We start from the raw sequence: 17,974 nt of genomic DNA on the forward strand, positions 1-17,974 counted from the left end.
TGTACACCGCGACATCTTTGTGTCTACATCGCAATACTTTTCCATGATATTCGCGAAGGCTCTACTCCTTACTTCGCTACTAGATGGCACTCTGGAACGTTCTCGTAGCCTCGTTTTGGCTTTATATAAGCTGCGATGTGCAATGAGACCTCAGTTCGAAACAGCACGTTGTGGCGAATGCAGCGGTATTAAGTAATGAGTAAATATTTTGCGACTTACGTATTCCCGTTTACGTATTTACGTCTACGATAAATTACAAATTATGGATAAGTTTTTAACAAGAAGTGCAGAACCATCTACGTTTGAAAGTGGCAGTAATAAAAAGAAAAACAGACTTTACAGTGATGAATATCTTAAATATGGTTTTACCATTATTTCCAATAAACCACAATGTGTTATTTGTGGAGAAGTACTGTCAAACGAAAGCATGAAGCCATCAAAGTTAATTCGACATTTAAATAGCAAACATCCAGATAAAAAAGACAAACCCGTAGAATTCTTTGAAAGAAAGCTGAACGCCCTTCACAAACAGCAAGATACTTTTCAATTGGCAACCACTACTAACGAAAAAGCATTATTAGCAAGTTATAAAGTTGCTTATCGCGTTGCCAAAACTAGTAATCCGCACACAATTGCTGAAAATCTGATTTTGCCAGCAGCTGTTGAAATGGTACATATAATGATTGGTGAAAAAGAGTCTGCAAAGTTAAAAACAATACCTCTGTCAAATAATACTATCCAAAGAAGAATTAGTGATATGGCAGAAGATATTCAAGCGCAAGTTGTGGAAAATAAATCTTAATAAATGCACGTACTTCTCTCTTCAAATGGACGAATCCACGGATATATCTAACTGTGCCCAATTTATTACGTTTGTAAGATATGATACAAATAATGGCATTCAAGAAGATATTTTATTTTGTTCCCCATTGGAGACCAATACCACTGGAAAATGTTTATTCGACAGTTTTGTGAAACGCACAAGTAAATATATATGACTGGGGAAAATGTACTGCTATATGCACAGATGGCGCTAAAGCTATGACAGGACATCAATCTGGTCTTGTCGTCAGATTACAAGAAATAATGCCTAATGCCACATGGAGACATTGTTTTTTACATCGAGAAACTCTGGCGTCAAAAGCTTTACCTCCTGAAACGGACTGTGTTATGAAATCCATCATTAAAGTTGTAAATTCCATTAAAGGAAAAGCTTTACAGACCCGTATTTTTTCGAAAAATCTGCGAAGACATGGGTGCTATATTTCAAAATCTTCTTTATCACACCGAAGTAAGGTGGCTTTCAAGGGGCAACGTCTTAAAAAGAGTATTTGACTTAAGAGCAGAGCTTTTAATGTATTTGAAAGATGAGAAGTCCCCATATGAAAATCAATTTTCCGATCCTATTTGGCTTTTGAAACTAGGTTTCCTTGCTGATATATTCGAACAATTAAATATTTTGAACAGTAATTTGCAAGGTCGCGACATTAATATAATTACAGCCACAGATAAAATTAATTAAGGGGTTTATAAGAAAAATCGATTTATGGTCAACTTCACTTGGCAAAAAGCAGCTCGATTCATTCCAGTGCGTTCAGTAAATTATAGAAAATGTATGTTACAGTGCTACAAATTTTGAACAAGTTTATGCAGGCATGCAAGTTGCTTTGCTTAATTTAAAACAACAGCTCTGTGATTATTTCCCCGAAGAAATTCAAAACAGTTACGACAGTTGCAGATGGATACTGAATCCGTTTTTAGCCGATTCCGTTCAACATGCTGAAATACCAATAAACATGAAAGAACAACTTATTGAAATATCAAGTGATGGAATGTTGAAGCTCCAATTTTTTTCCCAGAACCCGGACGAATTTTGGACCAAAAAGATGCAGGAATACCCTCAGTTGGCGAATGAAGCTGTAAAATGTTTGGTTCGATTTGTAACATCATATTTATGTGAGTTAAGTTTCTCGTCTATGACTGCCATTAAAACAAAAGTGAGAAATCGTCTCGTACTTGAAAACGATATAATTGTGTGTGTCTCAAATACACAGCCTAGATTTGAAAGACTAGTTTCAAAAAAACAGGCGCATGGGTCTCATTAACATTGTAATATTTGACTTTATTTTTTTCTTTTACTTTTAAGGACTTTTAATATTTAGTTTTATGTTTCGTTTGATAATTAATTGTTAATTTTTATTTACGGCTTTATTAAAATAAAAATACATGATTTAACCAAGTAGTGTTTTTGTCTTATTTTGGAAATTTCCGGCGACCCCCCTAGTACCTCATTGCGACCCCCCAGGTGGTCGCGACCCACACTTTGGGAAACACTGCACTAAACCATTTAAGTTTTTACACCACCATATAAAGGGTAAGTTTTTAAGTGCGGCATTGGTCGATAATTCCATTATGTTACAGAATATCCAAAAGAATATAGGCAATGTTCACTCCTTCACAAAATATATGTGGTTTAAAACCCGACACCTATCTATCCTATAAGCGAGGTTCCTACACCCTCTGCCGCTTCTCGCATTTCGAACGCCATCTTATTCTGTCCATCCATTCGTCTTCTTTGATGGCTCTATCTCTCATTATGTGCCGTATATTTTCTTCCCAGGAAACTGAAGGCCTTCCCTTTCTTCTTTGTTGTGGTATGTAATTTAAAGCTTTCTTTGACCATCTATCTCCATTCATTCGTTTGAAGTGACTATACCACACATACTGAGATATTTTGGACATATAACTAGAAGAAGAGAAGGCATGGAACGAGTGGTAGTTGAAGGCAACGTAGAGGGCAGAAGATCCAGAGAAAGATCTCCATTACGATGGTCGGACCAAATAAAGGATATGACTGGTTACTCATTCTCCGAAGCAAAAAAACACGCGCAGGAGAGATAGTATTGGACAGAAATAGTGAAACGACTTACATGACGCCACTACATCCTTGCGAAGGAGAAAAGATAGAGGAGGAGGAGGCATCAGTGGTATAGTGGCCAAAGATGCAGCAAAAAGTGTTATCCTCAAAGTAAGCAAGGTGCAAAAACACAGGGGCTTCCAGGAGCACACTAACAGCAGTTATAAAGGCCCTTCTGCACTGGAGTGGATTTTATATCACTACATTCCAGCATACAATACCATATATGTATAATACCAGTACAGAGATACCGAATGGATGCCAATTTCTACTTCCGATGTTATTTCATTCTCGACTTTTATTCTGGTTTTGTTCTTCGTATTAATGTCTTTAGTTATCCTTATCATCTTGTTGGGCTGATTTTTCTCATTTAGCAATTAGCACATCTAATCTTACACAGTCGAAGGCTTTATTCAGATCTATAAAGCAAATAAATGCAGGTTTATTATTTTCCAGTGCTTTCTCAGCAATTTGTCTGGATATGATCATGGCGTCTATTGTGGACCTATTGTTCTTAAAAAATTGTGTTCTTCATTTATTTTATTGGCAAGTATTTTTGTTAAAAGTTTAAGAGTTGTGCTCAGCAAGGTGATGATAGGATAGTTGGTAGAGTCTTTGCTGTTTCCTCTCTTGTGTATTGTCCAGTATATATGTCTCATATACTAAAATATACAAATTTATGTATTATTATTTTCCTATTTCCAATAATTATAGATCAATGGACAATTATTGTTTTAATTAAATTATTAACCGTTAGATTAATAGAGATAAAATAGATTGAAGTCGGCTAATTTTTATTATTAATTTAATTAGTTCTGATTTAAACAATTCTATCGGTTAATTATGAAATATCAAAAATATCGGTTAAATTTTAAGGCTTTTGCTAAATTGGATTTGATAATAACCAATGGGTTTTTACGAATTAACACAAAATTATGCAAATAAGGTAAGGATTGAGTCATTTAAATTGGTTTAAAATTAATATTTTAATATCGAAAACAAATCATATTTATCACATAAAATATAATTATTCGAATGACTAAATATACGGTAAACTTGTGTCCTTTTATCAGGCATTTACATAAAATTTGTCAACTGTATTGTAACAATAATTAATACGAGAATGCAAAACTCCACTGATATAATAACTTGAGTATATAAACAAGCTGAAAATGTGAGCGTTATCATAACGAAAACTTTGTTTATTTACGTATATCCGTTTAATTGGCTAAACCAAAGCCATTATAAAATACAAAAAATATACGTATTTAAATTCATAATACGGAAAATTGTTATTATAAAAAGTTGTTTAGAATTAAAACTATGTTTTAATTTGCAATTATATCCTTTTAATTGCAATAATGTAAACTATAAAGTTACTTTACTCTTGAGAGAAATTCATATTTTTTGACATACCTCGTATAAAATTGACAAAATTTAATATCTGATAGTTGTATCTCAGGTTTTAGACCATAAAGCGCTTTTATAAAGAATAACTTTCCTTGCTTTGTCAAATTAATAATAAAAGAGTTATAAATGAAAATTACAGAAAATGTACAAGGTATGTACCAAATGTTGAAATAAATGCAAAAAATGTATCTATCATATACATCCTTTATTTTAAACATGACGATATATTTTATTGTTTGAAAAGTGTAAGACTAAAAAGTAAAAAATAAAAATATATGAAAAAAAATTCTTAAGAAACGCTTTTCTTTGGTTACGAGTGACTAAAATTAAAAATGTTCATAAAAAAATCAACCAAAAAGCAAAAAATAAAAAAAATCAAACTTGAAGGATTATTCGAAAAAGAAACTGTTCGACAGATTAAATATACAAAAATCTCACACATTCGTTAAAAAATTTAAAAAATTTAACACATTCGTTAAAGAAAAGCATGGAACGAGTCTTCATCGAATAAACGGTTTAAGGATAGATACTTTTTTACTTTTTGTGCCCCACCCTTTTCTTTAACGAATGTGTTAGATTTTTTCAGTTTTTTAACGAATGTGTGAGATTTTTGTATATCTAAACTGTCTAACAGTTTTTTCGAATAATCTTCGTTTGATTTTTTTTTAGTTTTTGATTTTTAGTTGATTTTCGTATAATATTTTTAATTTTAGTCACTCATAACTAAAGAAAAGCGTTTTTTAAAAATCCTTTTTTCGTATTTTTTTAATATTATTATGGTTATGGTTGTTAAGTTGTATCTTAAGTTGTGAGAACAGAGACAAATTTGAGTTTATAGTTGTATTGACTTTTTAGATAGTTTTTATAATATATATTTTTGGGTGTAGGTACCTTGTACGCCCGTTAGAAGTTATACTTCTATTAAAATTGTGTAGAAACTCTTAAGGTTTTTTAGATTTTCTACGATTCCTCAAGGGAAAAGCAATTGCTCTAGTTCGTCAAAAAATGACGGATTAACATTATTTTTCGAGAATTTACCATTTTTAATTTTCAAAGTTTGACGAAAATACAGCAGAAACTCGAAAGGCACATGAAAAAATTATAGTATAAATTTTTTGTCGAAAAACAACGTTTTTTTAGAGTTTATACGATTCCTCACGACAAAAGCAATTGCGGGAACGCTCCAGTTCATAAAAAATTACGTATTAACGTTATTTTAAATTTTTGATATTATTTTATGTATTAAAGTTACTTTAATATTTAAATAAAAGTACAATTAAAATGTTTAAAATATATTTGTTCGTTGAAATCATAAAAATAGAAGTATAACTTCTTACGTACGTACAAAGTACACAAACTCTTTTTTTACATCGTGTATATGGTATATGCAATTATTATTTTATGTAGATTGCGATTTTTCCGTAATATATTTCTCAAGAAGAATAAAAACCCCGTTGGGTAAAACTAATGGATAATGCGTGATCATGTCTGCATAGTATATGGTATCAAGGTCATTGGCACATAAATGCCATACCTACTTGGAAAACCAGATATTCTTATAATTCATTCTATTAAAGCAATAACAATGATTTTTATTCATGTACAGAGCCAAATTTGAATTTTTAAAGATACCTATGCTATGTACCTACATTAATATATTAAATAAATATTTAATTGGTTATAGTAAAAACCATAACTCTGAGAAGTATAAAAATATCCAAATCAAATAAGTCCACTCAGAAAAAATTTATATACATATATTATACAATTACTCGTTTTTTGTAAGAGATATGAAAAAAATGGTTGAGGTAAAAGTTAGATGGGACTCTACTTTGAAATATTTTCAAATATAAAAGACATGGTGGAACAAACTTATCTTTTTTTAATGGAAAACCATGAAGATTTTGCAAGGTTATACGAGGTTATTAATAGAAGATAAATATGATTTTTTAACAAATTTGTAGCAATATTGAAACCCGTAAAATTGTAGAGATTTGACATCAAAATATTTAATAAGGTTTTCAAAATGTTCTCTTGTGACATGTCTAAGTAAAATATTATATTTATATGGGACTAGCCACAATTGTAATGATTATTTCATTCATAAAGATTCTGACCAATAGAAAGTTACAAGAATAAAAATTACAGTGGATATTTTTTAATGATTTTAACTTCCAATCGCGTAGTAAGATTTTTCATCACGTGTTTAATTCTGTCCAATCAGATTATTATTACAGCGGTAATTTACTACTGTACAAAATTACAGTGGGAATTCTTTTAAGTAGATTGTTTCTATTTAATTGCAACCAGTTTTCTAGTTTTGACAACTGTCAGATTTAAGAAAATATCCATAATAAGTTTTTAGTTCTGCATCTAATGTAAAATTTTCACGAGGAGAACACAAATCGGCATATTTAAGCGCTGAAGTTTACTTCGATAAGATTATTTCATGAATAAAACTGTATTTACAAATAACTACTGTGCTGTTCATTTTGACAAGTTGAAAAATGTGTGTCACGTTAATTGAGATCAATGTCACTGAATGTTTTTTTACAAAGACTTTAATTTTATATGTAAGTATTATAAAATAACTTTACGAATATAACACGACAGTAAAAATAAATAAAAAAATAATGCTCCAGTTTTTCTCAAACTTGTTGTCATTGGGCAATAGCCACTCGAGCCCTGCGGGCTCTCCTGTCTATTGCCAGACAACAAGTTTTTGAAAAGTTGTCGCATTATTGTCAATTTATGCTCACGCTCTTGTGATATTAATGACAATAATTTTTTTCGATAATTTCCTGTCGTCAAATATTACGTCAGATGCCCTTCGTTGCTACGCAAAAAATGAACATTCAGTGACATTAATGACAATTAATGTTTTACAGCTTGTCAAAGAGAACACCATGAACAGGTTTAGCAAATATTCTGGCGAAGATGTCAATAAAATATTAGTTAAAATTATTTAAGAAACAGTTTGTGTTTTGCCCTCGTGGCACTTTGACATAATTTCTGTCAAATAAAACTCTCAAAGTGTCACTCGGGATACAAATCGATAATTTTAGAGCTCTTGTGTAATTTCTACTGAAAATTGTTTGCTTACTTAGAAATCCAATGAAATGTATATATTTGAGGTCATATGAATAAAAATAACCAATTACAACATTACATTGATAACAGATCCCATGGGCTGTTTTCACTTCGTTGCTACAGATACGCATGAATGTCAATTTTGACGTTTCACGTAAATTAATATAAATTCAACATGTCACGATTTGGTTGCGATAATGATGAGAAGATAAACGAAATTATCGAGTCAAATGCACCCAGAAACAATGTGTACAGTAAAAAATTTGTTTGGAAAGCTTTTATGGACTTTTGCCTTATTAGAAATTATGAATTAGATGGAAGCCGAACTGTAGAAAAATTGGCGTCACTTTTAAAAGAAGATTGGGCCGTGAATATGAGAAGAAAAGATGGTACTCAGTTTAAAGAAGATAAACACCTCTGGGTCTTCGTTTAATTTTTCTAATTGTTTATTTACTAAGTGTACTTTTAAATAAATAATTTTGTAAAAATAAAAATGTATACCATTTTTATTCAGTTGCAATGCGAAACCAAAACTGTCTTAATTTTTACCTAGGTTAGAGAGCGCGGCCAGCACTCTTATCGACGATTTCACCTCTTGTTAGAGGTTCATCAGAGACTGCATAGGCTGCTTTCTCTGGCCCAGGTAAAAATTTTCGATATATTAATCCCCCATTGCAACTGACGTGAAGGTAGTAGGTGTGTAGCGGCATCTGCTAAATGAAAGTCATAAGTTTTTCAACCTAATAAAAATATTTTTAAACAAAATATTTTTAACATTAATATCATAACAAAGATCTTAGATTAGAACTGAGAGTAAGAGATTTGAGATGCAATATATGTTATAGATAATCCTCAGGTCTGACTGACGGTCTTAGTCAAAGTCCGAAATAAATTACAGTTTCGGCGTTTGACTAGTCAAACCTAGGAAAGACCAGATCTATCAACTGCTGGATATAGGTCTCCCCCAGTCTTTCCATGCATTTCTGTTTTGTGCTGTTTGCATCCAGTTCATCTTGTTGGTGGACGACCTCTACTTCGATATGCTTCCTGTCTTGGTCTTCAGTGTATTATTCGCTGTGTCCATCTGTTATCCGACATTCTAGCTATGTGTTCAGCCCAGTTCCACTTTAGGGTCATAATTATTTCTATGGCATCCGTCACTCCTGTTCTCCATTTCATCTCCCTGTGCGTAATTCGATCCCGACGAGAAATGCCTTGCATTGAGCGTTCCATGGCTCTTTGGGTAACACAAATTTTATTTCTTACTTTCTTGGTTATTGTTAAAGTTTCTGCACGTTGGTCAGTAAGTTGGTCAGGTAAAGGTCGAAATCTAATTTTATGAAATCGGGCTTTGACTAGTCAAACCCCGATCTAGCTTAAAATCTGGTTCCAAAATCTGCAGAACTGACTCGGGATCACATCAGTCAGAAGTGCTGCAGGCAAGATCAGAATTCCATTTATACATACTTGAAAACCCTAATGGCCAGTGTCCTAATTATAGATCGGAACATAGTTCAAAAATACAAACACGATTACTGATAACTACATATAAGTAAAATTTTGATATTAAGAGGCTACAGTAGCGATCAATAGGTAGCAACAAACGCGTTCCAAGATTGCGGCTCTAATTTTGAATATTTTGTCGAGATATCTGGCAAACATATTCGTAATATAATAAAGAAAAGCGGTACAGAGCCTAATTTCAGAAATATGTTAGTACGTGGAAATTACTCTATAACTAAATAAAATATTGAAAAAAGGAGCCTGTACCGTCATTAAGAAGAAAAAAAAAACTTTCTTCAAATAAAATTTTTATCCCATGCCTAGATTTTGTGTTATCTTGGAACTACTAAAATTTTTTTATTTCTAACAAGAAACCGAACATCTAACTAAATAACAACTAATTAGGCAACATAGAAAAATTATCACTGTCATTTTGACAAACCTGCGTCAGATTTTCTCTAACCTGTTCTGTCATCTTTATCGATATCTGTTCAGTGCAGTAGTGTGTTAATTTAAGAATTCGTTATTGTTGTTTCATAGGAAAGTAGTGTTTATTGATAGTTAATTTATTATATATATTTATTGTTGTTAATTGAGAGTTTTAGTTGTATGTAGGTAGGTAAGTATATTTTACGTAAAAATATTTTGAATTCTAATGCGAGTATATAAAGTTTTAGGAGGATCTTTTATTCTAAAAATATTATCAATAGAACAAAATGGAAAAAGTAAATCAAACGAAAAATAAAGTGAAACCTTCCTAGAAAAATTCCATTAAAAACCTTGTCAAAATTATGCGAAATTGAAATTTGTTTCGCTTCACAATAAAAAATGATTATTTATTATTGTTTTATTTTGGTTTATTTTTACAAATATCTATTTATTAATAAGAAAATCGTTTTCTATTACTTTCATTTAGCGCGACTATGATATTGTCAAAATATTAATCTTAGATAATGTCAAAGATTACCACTGTTGCCAAAGTTTATGATACTGTCTCCCAAAGTTATATTTTGTTGCTACCTGTTAATCGCTACTGTTTACTCTTAAAAAAAATTGAGCGTTAATGGGCTTTATGTTGGCATCGCAAATTATCTAAAATGTATAATTATATGTATTTATTATCGAATTTAAAGAACATTTTCGAATTTTTTACCAAACTGTATTCCTGTAATTCACCTAATGGTAGATGCGGTTCAATAAAAAATAATAATTTCCAGCATTAATAATTCTAATATAATTTTCCTGCGTTCATCCCAAAAACAATAATCAAACAATGGTATTTACTCGATAAATAATTCCAAACCATTTTGATTATCTAATTGAATTCATTAACAAGCCGCATATAAAATATATGCAACGGGAAACCAACATTTTCCAATACGTGGCCAATGAGGATATTTTTGAATGGTATAAAAAGACTGGTTGGTTGAAATTTATCATACTCGTACTTCAGTAAGAATACCAGTTAATCATGAAGATCGCAATTGCTCTGTTCCTTTGTGTATTGGTAGCCAATGTGTTATCAGCTCCGTCGCCCATAGAAGAAGTTGAAGAAAGTGGTAAGCCAATTTTTATGATTGTTGTCAATATTTTTTTGAATCATAGATAATAGCATATTGTTTGATATTCATACATTTGTTAATACGTTGTTATGATCTGCTTTCTAGTACTTTTTTATTAATTATTATTTACTTGATCAATTGTTTAATTAACGCAAATCATACATAAAGAATTAAGAAAGAATCTCAGGGTGCCTTTTTATAATATAAAAAAATGTCTAAATTATCTTATGTTATACTTATCTTCTCTCGTGGTTTCAGTATCTCTTAGTTGATCCTTATCGGGATAAAATAGGAAAAGGAAATAAATAGAAAAATCATAAATAAAAACATACAATTACCTTTATTATCAAAAGCAATGTTCTGTAAATTTATCAATTAAATTCTGTGGGCATAACTGTCCAAAAGAAACTTTTACCATATAAATTAATCTAATTAAAACAAAAATTTATCGGTTTGTTCTTGATACCATTAATAAACCCAGCTAAACAAACAAATTTGGTATTCGCAAAATACTTATACTTCCTATTAAATTTTTGAAATGTTGGAATCTTAAATGCATATGCTTTTACGTAAAAAAATTTAACTTCTGAGTACAAAGAAAATCTATCACATAGGTTATTGACTGACCTTTTTGATTCACACACAATGATGTCTCCTCTTGACCCAAACAGCTCCTCCTTGTTGATTATGTTAGGCTACCAATCAAAGCCCTCTCCGTTCTCAGCAAACAATCCAGCAGGATACCAGCAACTATTTCTGCAAAAATACAAGCCAGGCTTCCTTTGACCAGGACTCGTTCAATAAACTCCAAATCTCTCTCCTCTCTTTTTCTCAACAATAATCTCCTGAGACCCAAGTATCTTTTTTACTTGGTGTCACAAATAATTTTAATAACGATAATTCTTGTAACTTACTCTCTTGGACTTTACAGAATCAAAGAGGTATTTCTTCTCGATTTGATTTGTCTCTCGTTCCACTTTTCAGCTACTCTTACTTATCAAACACAACCACTAGTACTTGCTTCTGAACTACTCACGAAAACTTTTGACTGCTCCTCTCGGCTGCCGATAACACAATAATATATATTGACAAAAAGGTTCTAACTTAATTTTTACATAAGCTATGAACATTTATAAAATCTCAAAATTTATGACTTATTTTTAATAATAGACGAAAAAATCGAGAATTTACCGTTTTTTGATCTTCATTCATTTATTTATAACTGTGTATATCATCAAATCGGCTGCAGGAGACATATAGATTATTATTATAGATGTCCATAGTACTCAAAAAATTTGGTTTCGGCCTGAAGGGGTACGTGTCACCAGAAAAATCTAATTTCTCTGCAGTGGCGGCTGGTCAGAGGAGGCAAGGGAGGCTTAGCCTCCCCATAAATTTTTTACACATGCTACACTGGTTTGTTTACTTTGCTATTTAGCTTCGCGTTAGAGATAAGTATCGGAAAAAGTTATTTGAACAAGTTGTTCCAAATAATGTTCTAACCCCACATACCAAATTTTATCACAAAATTCGCACTTTTAGTTTTTTCATTATTTGTAGTCAGGATCCTAAAACTGGAGCGGAGGCTGGCCGGAAAATCTCACTTGCTTATGCTCCGCGCAGCCCAGCAGCGTTTATGGAGGCCCGGTCTCCTTAGAGCTGCATTATCGCTTACCGCACACGCTGCCCGGAGATTGGGCAAGGGCGGCTGATCGGCCAGCAGCCTCCTCTGCAATTTTATGAATAAAAAAACTAAAAGCGCGAATTTTGTGATGAAATTTGGTATGTGGGGTTAGAATAATATTTGAAACAACTTGTTCAAATAACTTTTTCCGATATCTGTAATGCAAAGCAAAATATCGATAATTTACCGTGTTTTTGAATTCGCAGTAGGGCGCTTTTAGAATTAAAAAAATTCAGTTGAGTATCTTAAAAAATGTGAACCTTCAACCTGTATGGACTGCAAAAGTTAAAATATGTTTTTTATATGCATATCTACTTACAGAGATAGAATTGTTAACAAATAAACGACACAAATTTTGGTAATATACTTTTACAATTTGACTAACTATTTTTAAAATGATATGATATTATGAAATTATGAATTATGATGATATTATAAAATGTTAATAAAAAATGGTCAAAAAAATGGGGCCTTAAATTAGATTTTTTTGGCGGATTTTTTTTGCTAGTGCATATTTGTCTAGATATTTTACAGTTAGGTATAGCCTCCCCTAGTGTAAAAATCACGAGCCGCCACTGTTTCTCTGGACTATAGAGGACACAGGGAATCCTCCTGTCTTAGCTTCAATTGGGTCAGTTCTACTAATTTTACTATTACTTCTATTTTATTTCTTCGTTTGTCGTCACTTCAGGCGTTAGTACTAGTCTGCCATTTGTGTTCATATCTTTTCTTTGTTCTTTGGTCATTGTCTACTTATATTTACTTTTGTGTTCTGCAAAAGTCGTGTTTCATTTGTTTTGAGATGCTATGCCAGTGTATGCCTGTTGTTTTTGTTTTCTTCTGTATTATAAAAATGCTTTTGTTTGACATTTTATCTTCGCCTTCTGTCTAAACTATGGGGTTTTCTTTTTGATATATTAGTATTTGTTTACTTTTCTTTTCCCAAGTGATTCGGTTGCTGTGTTAATTAAGTTATTTTTGAGCTTTTCCCAGCTTTCCATGATGTTATCGTTTGCAAATATTCCATTCTCAGCAATTTCGTTTTTTTTTGTATAAGCATTCCGTGGATTCCGTATTTAGTCCTTCGACTTTGATTTTGGTTTGTGTTGGTGCCGCTCTCTTGAGCGGAAGTATTTCATGATTATTCTTATTTTACATAATGCTAAGCTGTGGCCGCTTCCTGAATCTGCTGAGTTGATTCATCTTACATCGATTATTTTTGATGGATGTATATCTCAGTTAATTTACAAAATAATCTATCATAGAGCTTTGTCCACAAGTGTTATTGAATGAGTAAGATCCTTTATAAAAGGTATGTTATTAAAATTCCTAAAAAGGGCTACATCACAGAACTAGATTTCGATCGGATGACCGATCATCATCAGTGCTTACGGGATCTAACATGCTAACCACCAAAATACAAAAATGTAAAAATATATGGGTAAAAACCCTTTAAAATTAATCCGTCATGGAAACATAGATAAAATATGTGAACTTAAACATGGATGTTCAAAATATTCCATGTTATATGCTCCAGGTACCATTTGAGCTCAAAATTGACTTGTTCACATGTATGGACTGTATGGTGGGAAATATTCCAAGGTTGATCCTAATAAATATCTATAGTAGTCAATTTTTACAACCATAATAAATATATGATTTTTTAGGGCACGTCCGAGTAAAGCGATTCACCTGTGATGTAATTGGATCCATTTCATATGCCAAATTTAAACTGAATGACGCTGCCTGTGCTGCCCACTGCAGACTCAAGCACAGACCAGGAGGATGGTGTGACCAAACAAAGCAGTGCCATTGCAGATAAATGTTTAATGATATAGTGATTGTATTTTATATTCCCACCTTTGTCTTCTTTACTGTTATTTATGATTCGAATAAAAAATAATAAATAAACCAAATTTTATTAATTTATTTATTATATGTACGTATACAGGGTCTTTCATTAAGAATTGTCCATGTCGTAACTGGAGAAACCTTAGCACAAAATATGAAGATTTAACCCAAAACACTTATATAAAATATTCTTACCGAGATACAGAGTGTTTTATTACAAATGTTCTAAAATTATTTTAGCCCATTGTTAAAGCACCTTTTAATATTTTTTATTCAAACTTGACACACAGTTTACACATGTTAGAATACTTTAACTAGTGCTAAAAGATAGTTTTTTGCTGTTACCATAGGCGTGCTGTAGAGATATATACTTCCTTCTCGCCACTTTCCTCCTTTACAATCTACGCCACTGTCGTAATAATCATTTCAGCATGTTTTTTTGATTCTTCGTTACTTTTTACGTAAATATCATCCTTTTGTCTCAATGCGATAGAGTAAGTAATAATTTAATATTTAAATATATTAAGTTATCTGCGTTTATGTAATGTCAATAAATAAGATTATGTATTTTTAAAACATAGTCTTATTGAATGTATGTAGTTTAAAATACATAGTCTTATGGAATCCATTATCTTTAAACGCAAATAACTTGATCGCAACGAGATAAAAGGATGATATTTATGTAAAAAGTAACAAGAAACAAAAAACATGCTGAAATGATTATTACGACAGTGGTGTAGATTGTGAAGGGAAAAGGGGCGAAAATCAATTATATATCCCTACAGCATGCCTCTGGTAACAGTTGAAAACTATCTTTTAAGACTAGTTAAGGCATCCTAACATGTGTAAACTGTGTGTCAAGTTTGAACAAAAAATATTAATAGGTGCTTTAACATGTGTGTGTCTAAAATGTGTGTGTACTTTGTCCGCACGTAAGAAGTTATACTTCTATTATATGATTTCAACTAAATAAATATACTTTCAACATACAATATTTGTATTTTATTTAAAGGTTAAACTAATTTTTACTTACTACTTTCCAAAAATTTTTATTAACACAATAAGAAAAATAAAAAAAAAATAGAAAAACACGGATTCGAACCGGGGATCTCTCGATCTCCGGTCACACGATCTACCACTGACACAAAGACACAAAAATTATAATAAATATATTTACTAAAAACACTAATATTATATTCTTTTCTTCTTCTTCAGGTGCCGTCCTCGTTCCGAAGTTTGGCTATCATCAAGGCTATGCGTATTTTTGATACCGTAGATCTAAATAATTGGCAGCTGCTGCACTTGTACCAATCTCTTAAATTCTTCAACCATGAATGTTTTCTTCTGCCAATGGATCTTTTACCTATTATTTTTCCCTGAATAATTAATTGTAGTAGCTGGTACTTTTGTCCCCTCATTATATGTCCCAATAGTAAGCGCAAGTTCTTTTTCTTTCTGCATCCTTCGCAACACTTCCATGTTTGTCACTCTCTCTGTCCACGATATTCTCAGTATCCTGCGGTACATCCACATCTCGAATGCTTCTATTTTCCTTGTATCGATCTTTTTCAGTGTCCAAGCTTCCATTCCATAGAAAAGAACTGACAGCACGTAACATCTCATCAGGCGAATTTTAAGATTTAAACTTAGCTCTCTTCCGCATAAAACTGTTTTCATTTTGGTAAAAGTAGCTCTAGCTTTTTCTATTCTGATCTTGATTTCTTCAGAGTTGTCGTTGTTTTCATTAATCACAGTTCCCAGGTAATTATATTTTCTAACACGCTCAATTCTTTGATCATGTACGGTTATGTCAGAAAAATTTTGTGGAGATTTCGACACCATCATTATTTTTGTTTTTTTGATGTTAAGTGATAAACCGAACTTTTCGCTGCACTCTACTATTATGTTTATCAGTGTTTGGAGATCTTCCGGGGTTTCTGCTATTAATACTGTGTCATCAGCGTATCTCAAATTGTTTATTAAAGTGCCATTTATTTTAACTCCTATATCTTGGTCAGCATGGGCTCTGTTTATAATATCTTCTGAATATAAGTTAAACAAGGTTGGTGAAAGTATGCATCCCTGCCTTACGCCTTTTTTGATCTTGAGTTCTTCGGTTCTTTCCCGTTCTACTCTAATATTCGCCTTCTGGTTATAATAAATATTGAAAATAATTCTGAGGTCCCTTTTATCCAAGTTTTTCTCTACCAACAGTCTCATCAGGTGTTCGTGGCGAACTTTATCGAACTCCTTATTGTAGTCAATAAAGCACATATATATATATATATATATATATATATATATATATATATATATATATATATATATATATATATATATATATATATATATATATATATATATATATATATATATATATATATATATATCCTGGTTAACATTCAGGCATCTTTGGCACATGATATTAAGTGCAAATAGTGCTTCCCTTGTTCCAAACCCGTTTCGAAACCCGAACTGAGTATCACTGATGTCAGCGTCTAGTTTTTTGTGAATTCTTGTATGTATCACTTTAAGAAATACTTTTAGTGTGTGTCCCATTAAGCTTATTGTGCGATGGTCGGTGCACAGTTTTGCGTTTGTTTTCTTTGGAATAGTCACAAAAGTTGACAGAAGCCATTCCTTAGGTATTTCTCCCGTTTTATAAATGCAGTTAAAGAGGTCAACCAAAACATTTACTGTTTCATCTTCCACAAGCTTAAGAAGTTCCGATGGAAGTCCATCTGGACCCGGTGATTTGCCATTTTTCATTGTTTTTATAGCATATAGTATTTCTTTTTTAGAGATTTTTGGTCCTTCCTCACCTTGTATGTTACCAATATCATGATCCTCTCTTTCATCGGCAAAGAGTTCTTCTATATAATTCTTCCAGGTCGTAAGCTTTTCTTGTAGGTCAGTTATTATTTGTCCATTTGCGTTGTATAGCACATTGGGATGCTTCCTTTTTTGTATACCTGCCAATTCCTTTACCTTTTTATGTAGGTTAAACGTATCATGTTTTAATTGCAGTTCTTCAATTTCTTCACATTTTCTTTTGTAAAAGTTTTCTATCGCTGACCTTATTTCATCTCTAATTTGCTTGTGTATCTCGTTGTATTTTTGTTTGCATTTTCCCTTAAGCTGTCTTCGTTCCTCCATGAGACTTAAAATTTTCTCTGTCATCCATTCTTGTCTTTTTGTCGTATTTCCTCTGCTAAGGATATTCTGAGCGGGTTTTATTAGGGCTTCTTTTAAGTCTTGCCACTTGTTTTCCACGTGCGTGTTTGGTTCCTTTGTAGACAACATTCTTAGGTTACCATTTATCTGTTGCTTTAATTCTTCTTTGATTTTTGAGTTCTGTAAGCGGCTGGTATCTATGTAATCTGGTTTTACCCTTTGTGAAGGTTTCTTAAGTTTAATGCTTACACGCGCTATCAAGGGATTGTGGTCCGAGGAAACATCTGCGCCTGGGTACGCCTTAACCGATTTTATGCCGTTTTTGTATCTTTTATTTATCAACACAAAGTCTATTTGATTCCTAACTATTTTCTGTGCGTTATGTTGAGGTGATGTCGACGTATAAAGCCTTCTTTTGGGGAGTTTAAAAAATGTGTTTGAAATAATCATATCGTTTTCTTGGCAGAACTGTAACATTCGGTCTCCTCTCTCGTTCCTTAACCCGAGACCATAATTTCCTACATATTTGCCGCTTTTTCCTTCCCCAATTTTGGAATTAAAATCACCAAGGATAATTGTAACGTCTCTTGGCTTTATAGATTTTAGAACATGGTTAATTTGTTCATAGAATTCCTCAACCTCTTCATCTGATTTTTCTGCAGTAGGAGCATAGACCTGTATGATATTAAGATTTACAGTTTTTGTATGAAGTTGAAGGAATATTACTCTATCAGACACTGGTGTAAAGTTAATAACAGACTGCATCATTTTTTTTTGATACAA

General features: G+C 32.1%; 1 protein-coding gene across 1 annotated transcript; it reads left to right on the forward strand.

Annotated features, from left to right (window-relative positions):
• Positions 1-10,312: 10,312 nt before the first annotated feature.
• LOC126882903 (defensin, isoforms B and C-like) lies at positions 10,313-14,082 on the forward strand. Its single transcript, XM_050647979.1, has 2 exons — positions 10,313-10,479; positions 13,834-14,082. The coding sequence occupies exons 1-2, from the start codon at positions 10,392-10,394 to the stop codon at positions 13,986-13,988; spliced, it is 243 nt and encodes an 80-aa protein (XP_050503936.1). The 5' UTR covers positions 10,313-10,391; the 3' UTR covers positions 13,989-14,082.
• Positions 14,083-17,974: the final 3,892 nt, after the last annotated feature.

Source organism: Diabrotica virgifera, chromosome 4, assembly GCF_917563875.1.
Source record: "Diabrotica virgifera virgifera chromosome 4, PGI_DIABVI_V3a".
Lineage (NCBI taxonomy): Eukaryota > Metazoa > Arthropoda > Insecta > Coleoptera > Chrysomelidae > Diabrotica > Diabrotica virgifera.

Coding starts and splice junctions, on each gene's coding strand:
- LOC126882903 (XM_050647979.1), top strand. CDS start 10,392: ATGAAGATCGCAATTGCTCTGTTCCTTTGTGTATTGGTAGCCAATGTG. Junction 10,480..13,833: donor AGAAGAAGTTGAAGAAAGTG/GTAAGCCAATTT, acceptor ATGATTTTTTAG/GGCACGTCCGAGTAAAGCGA.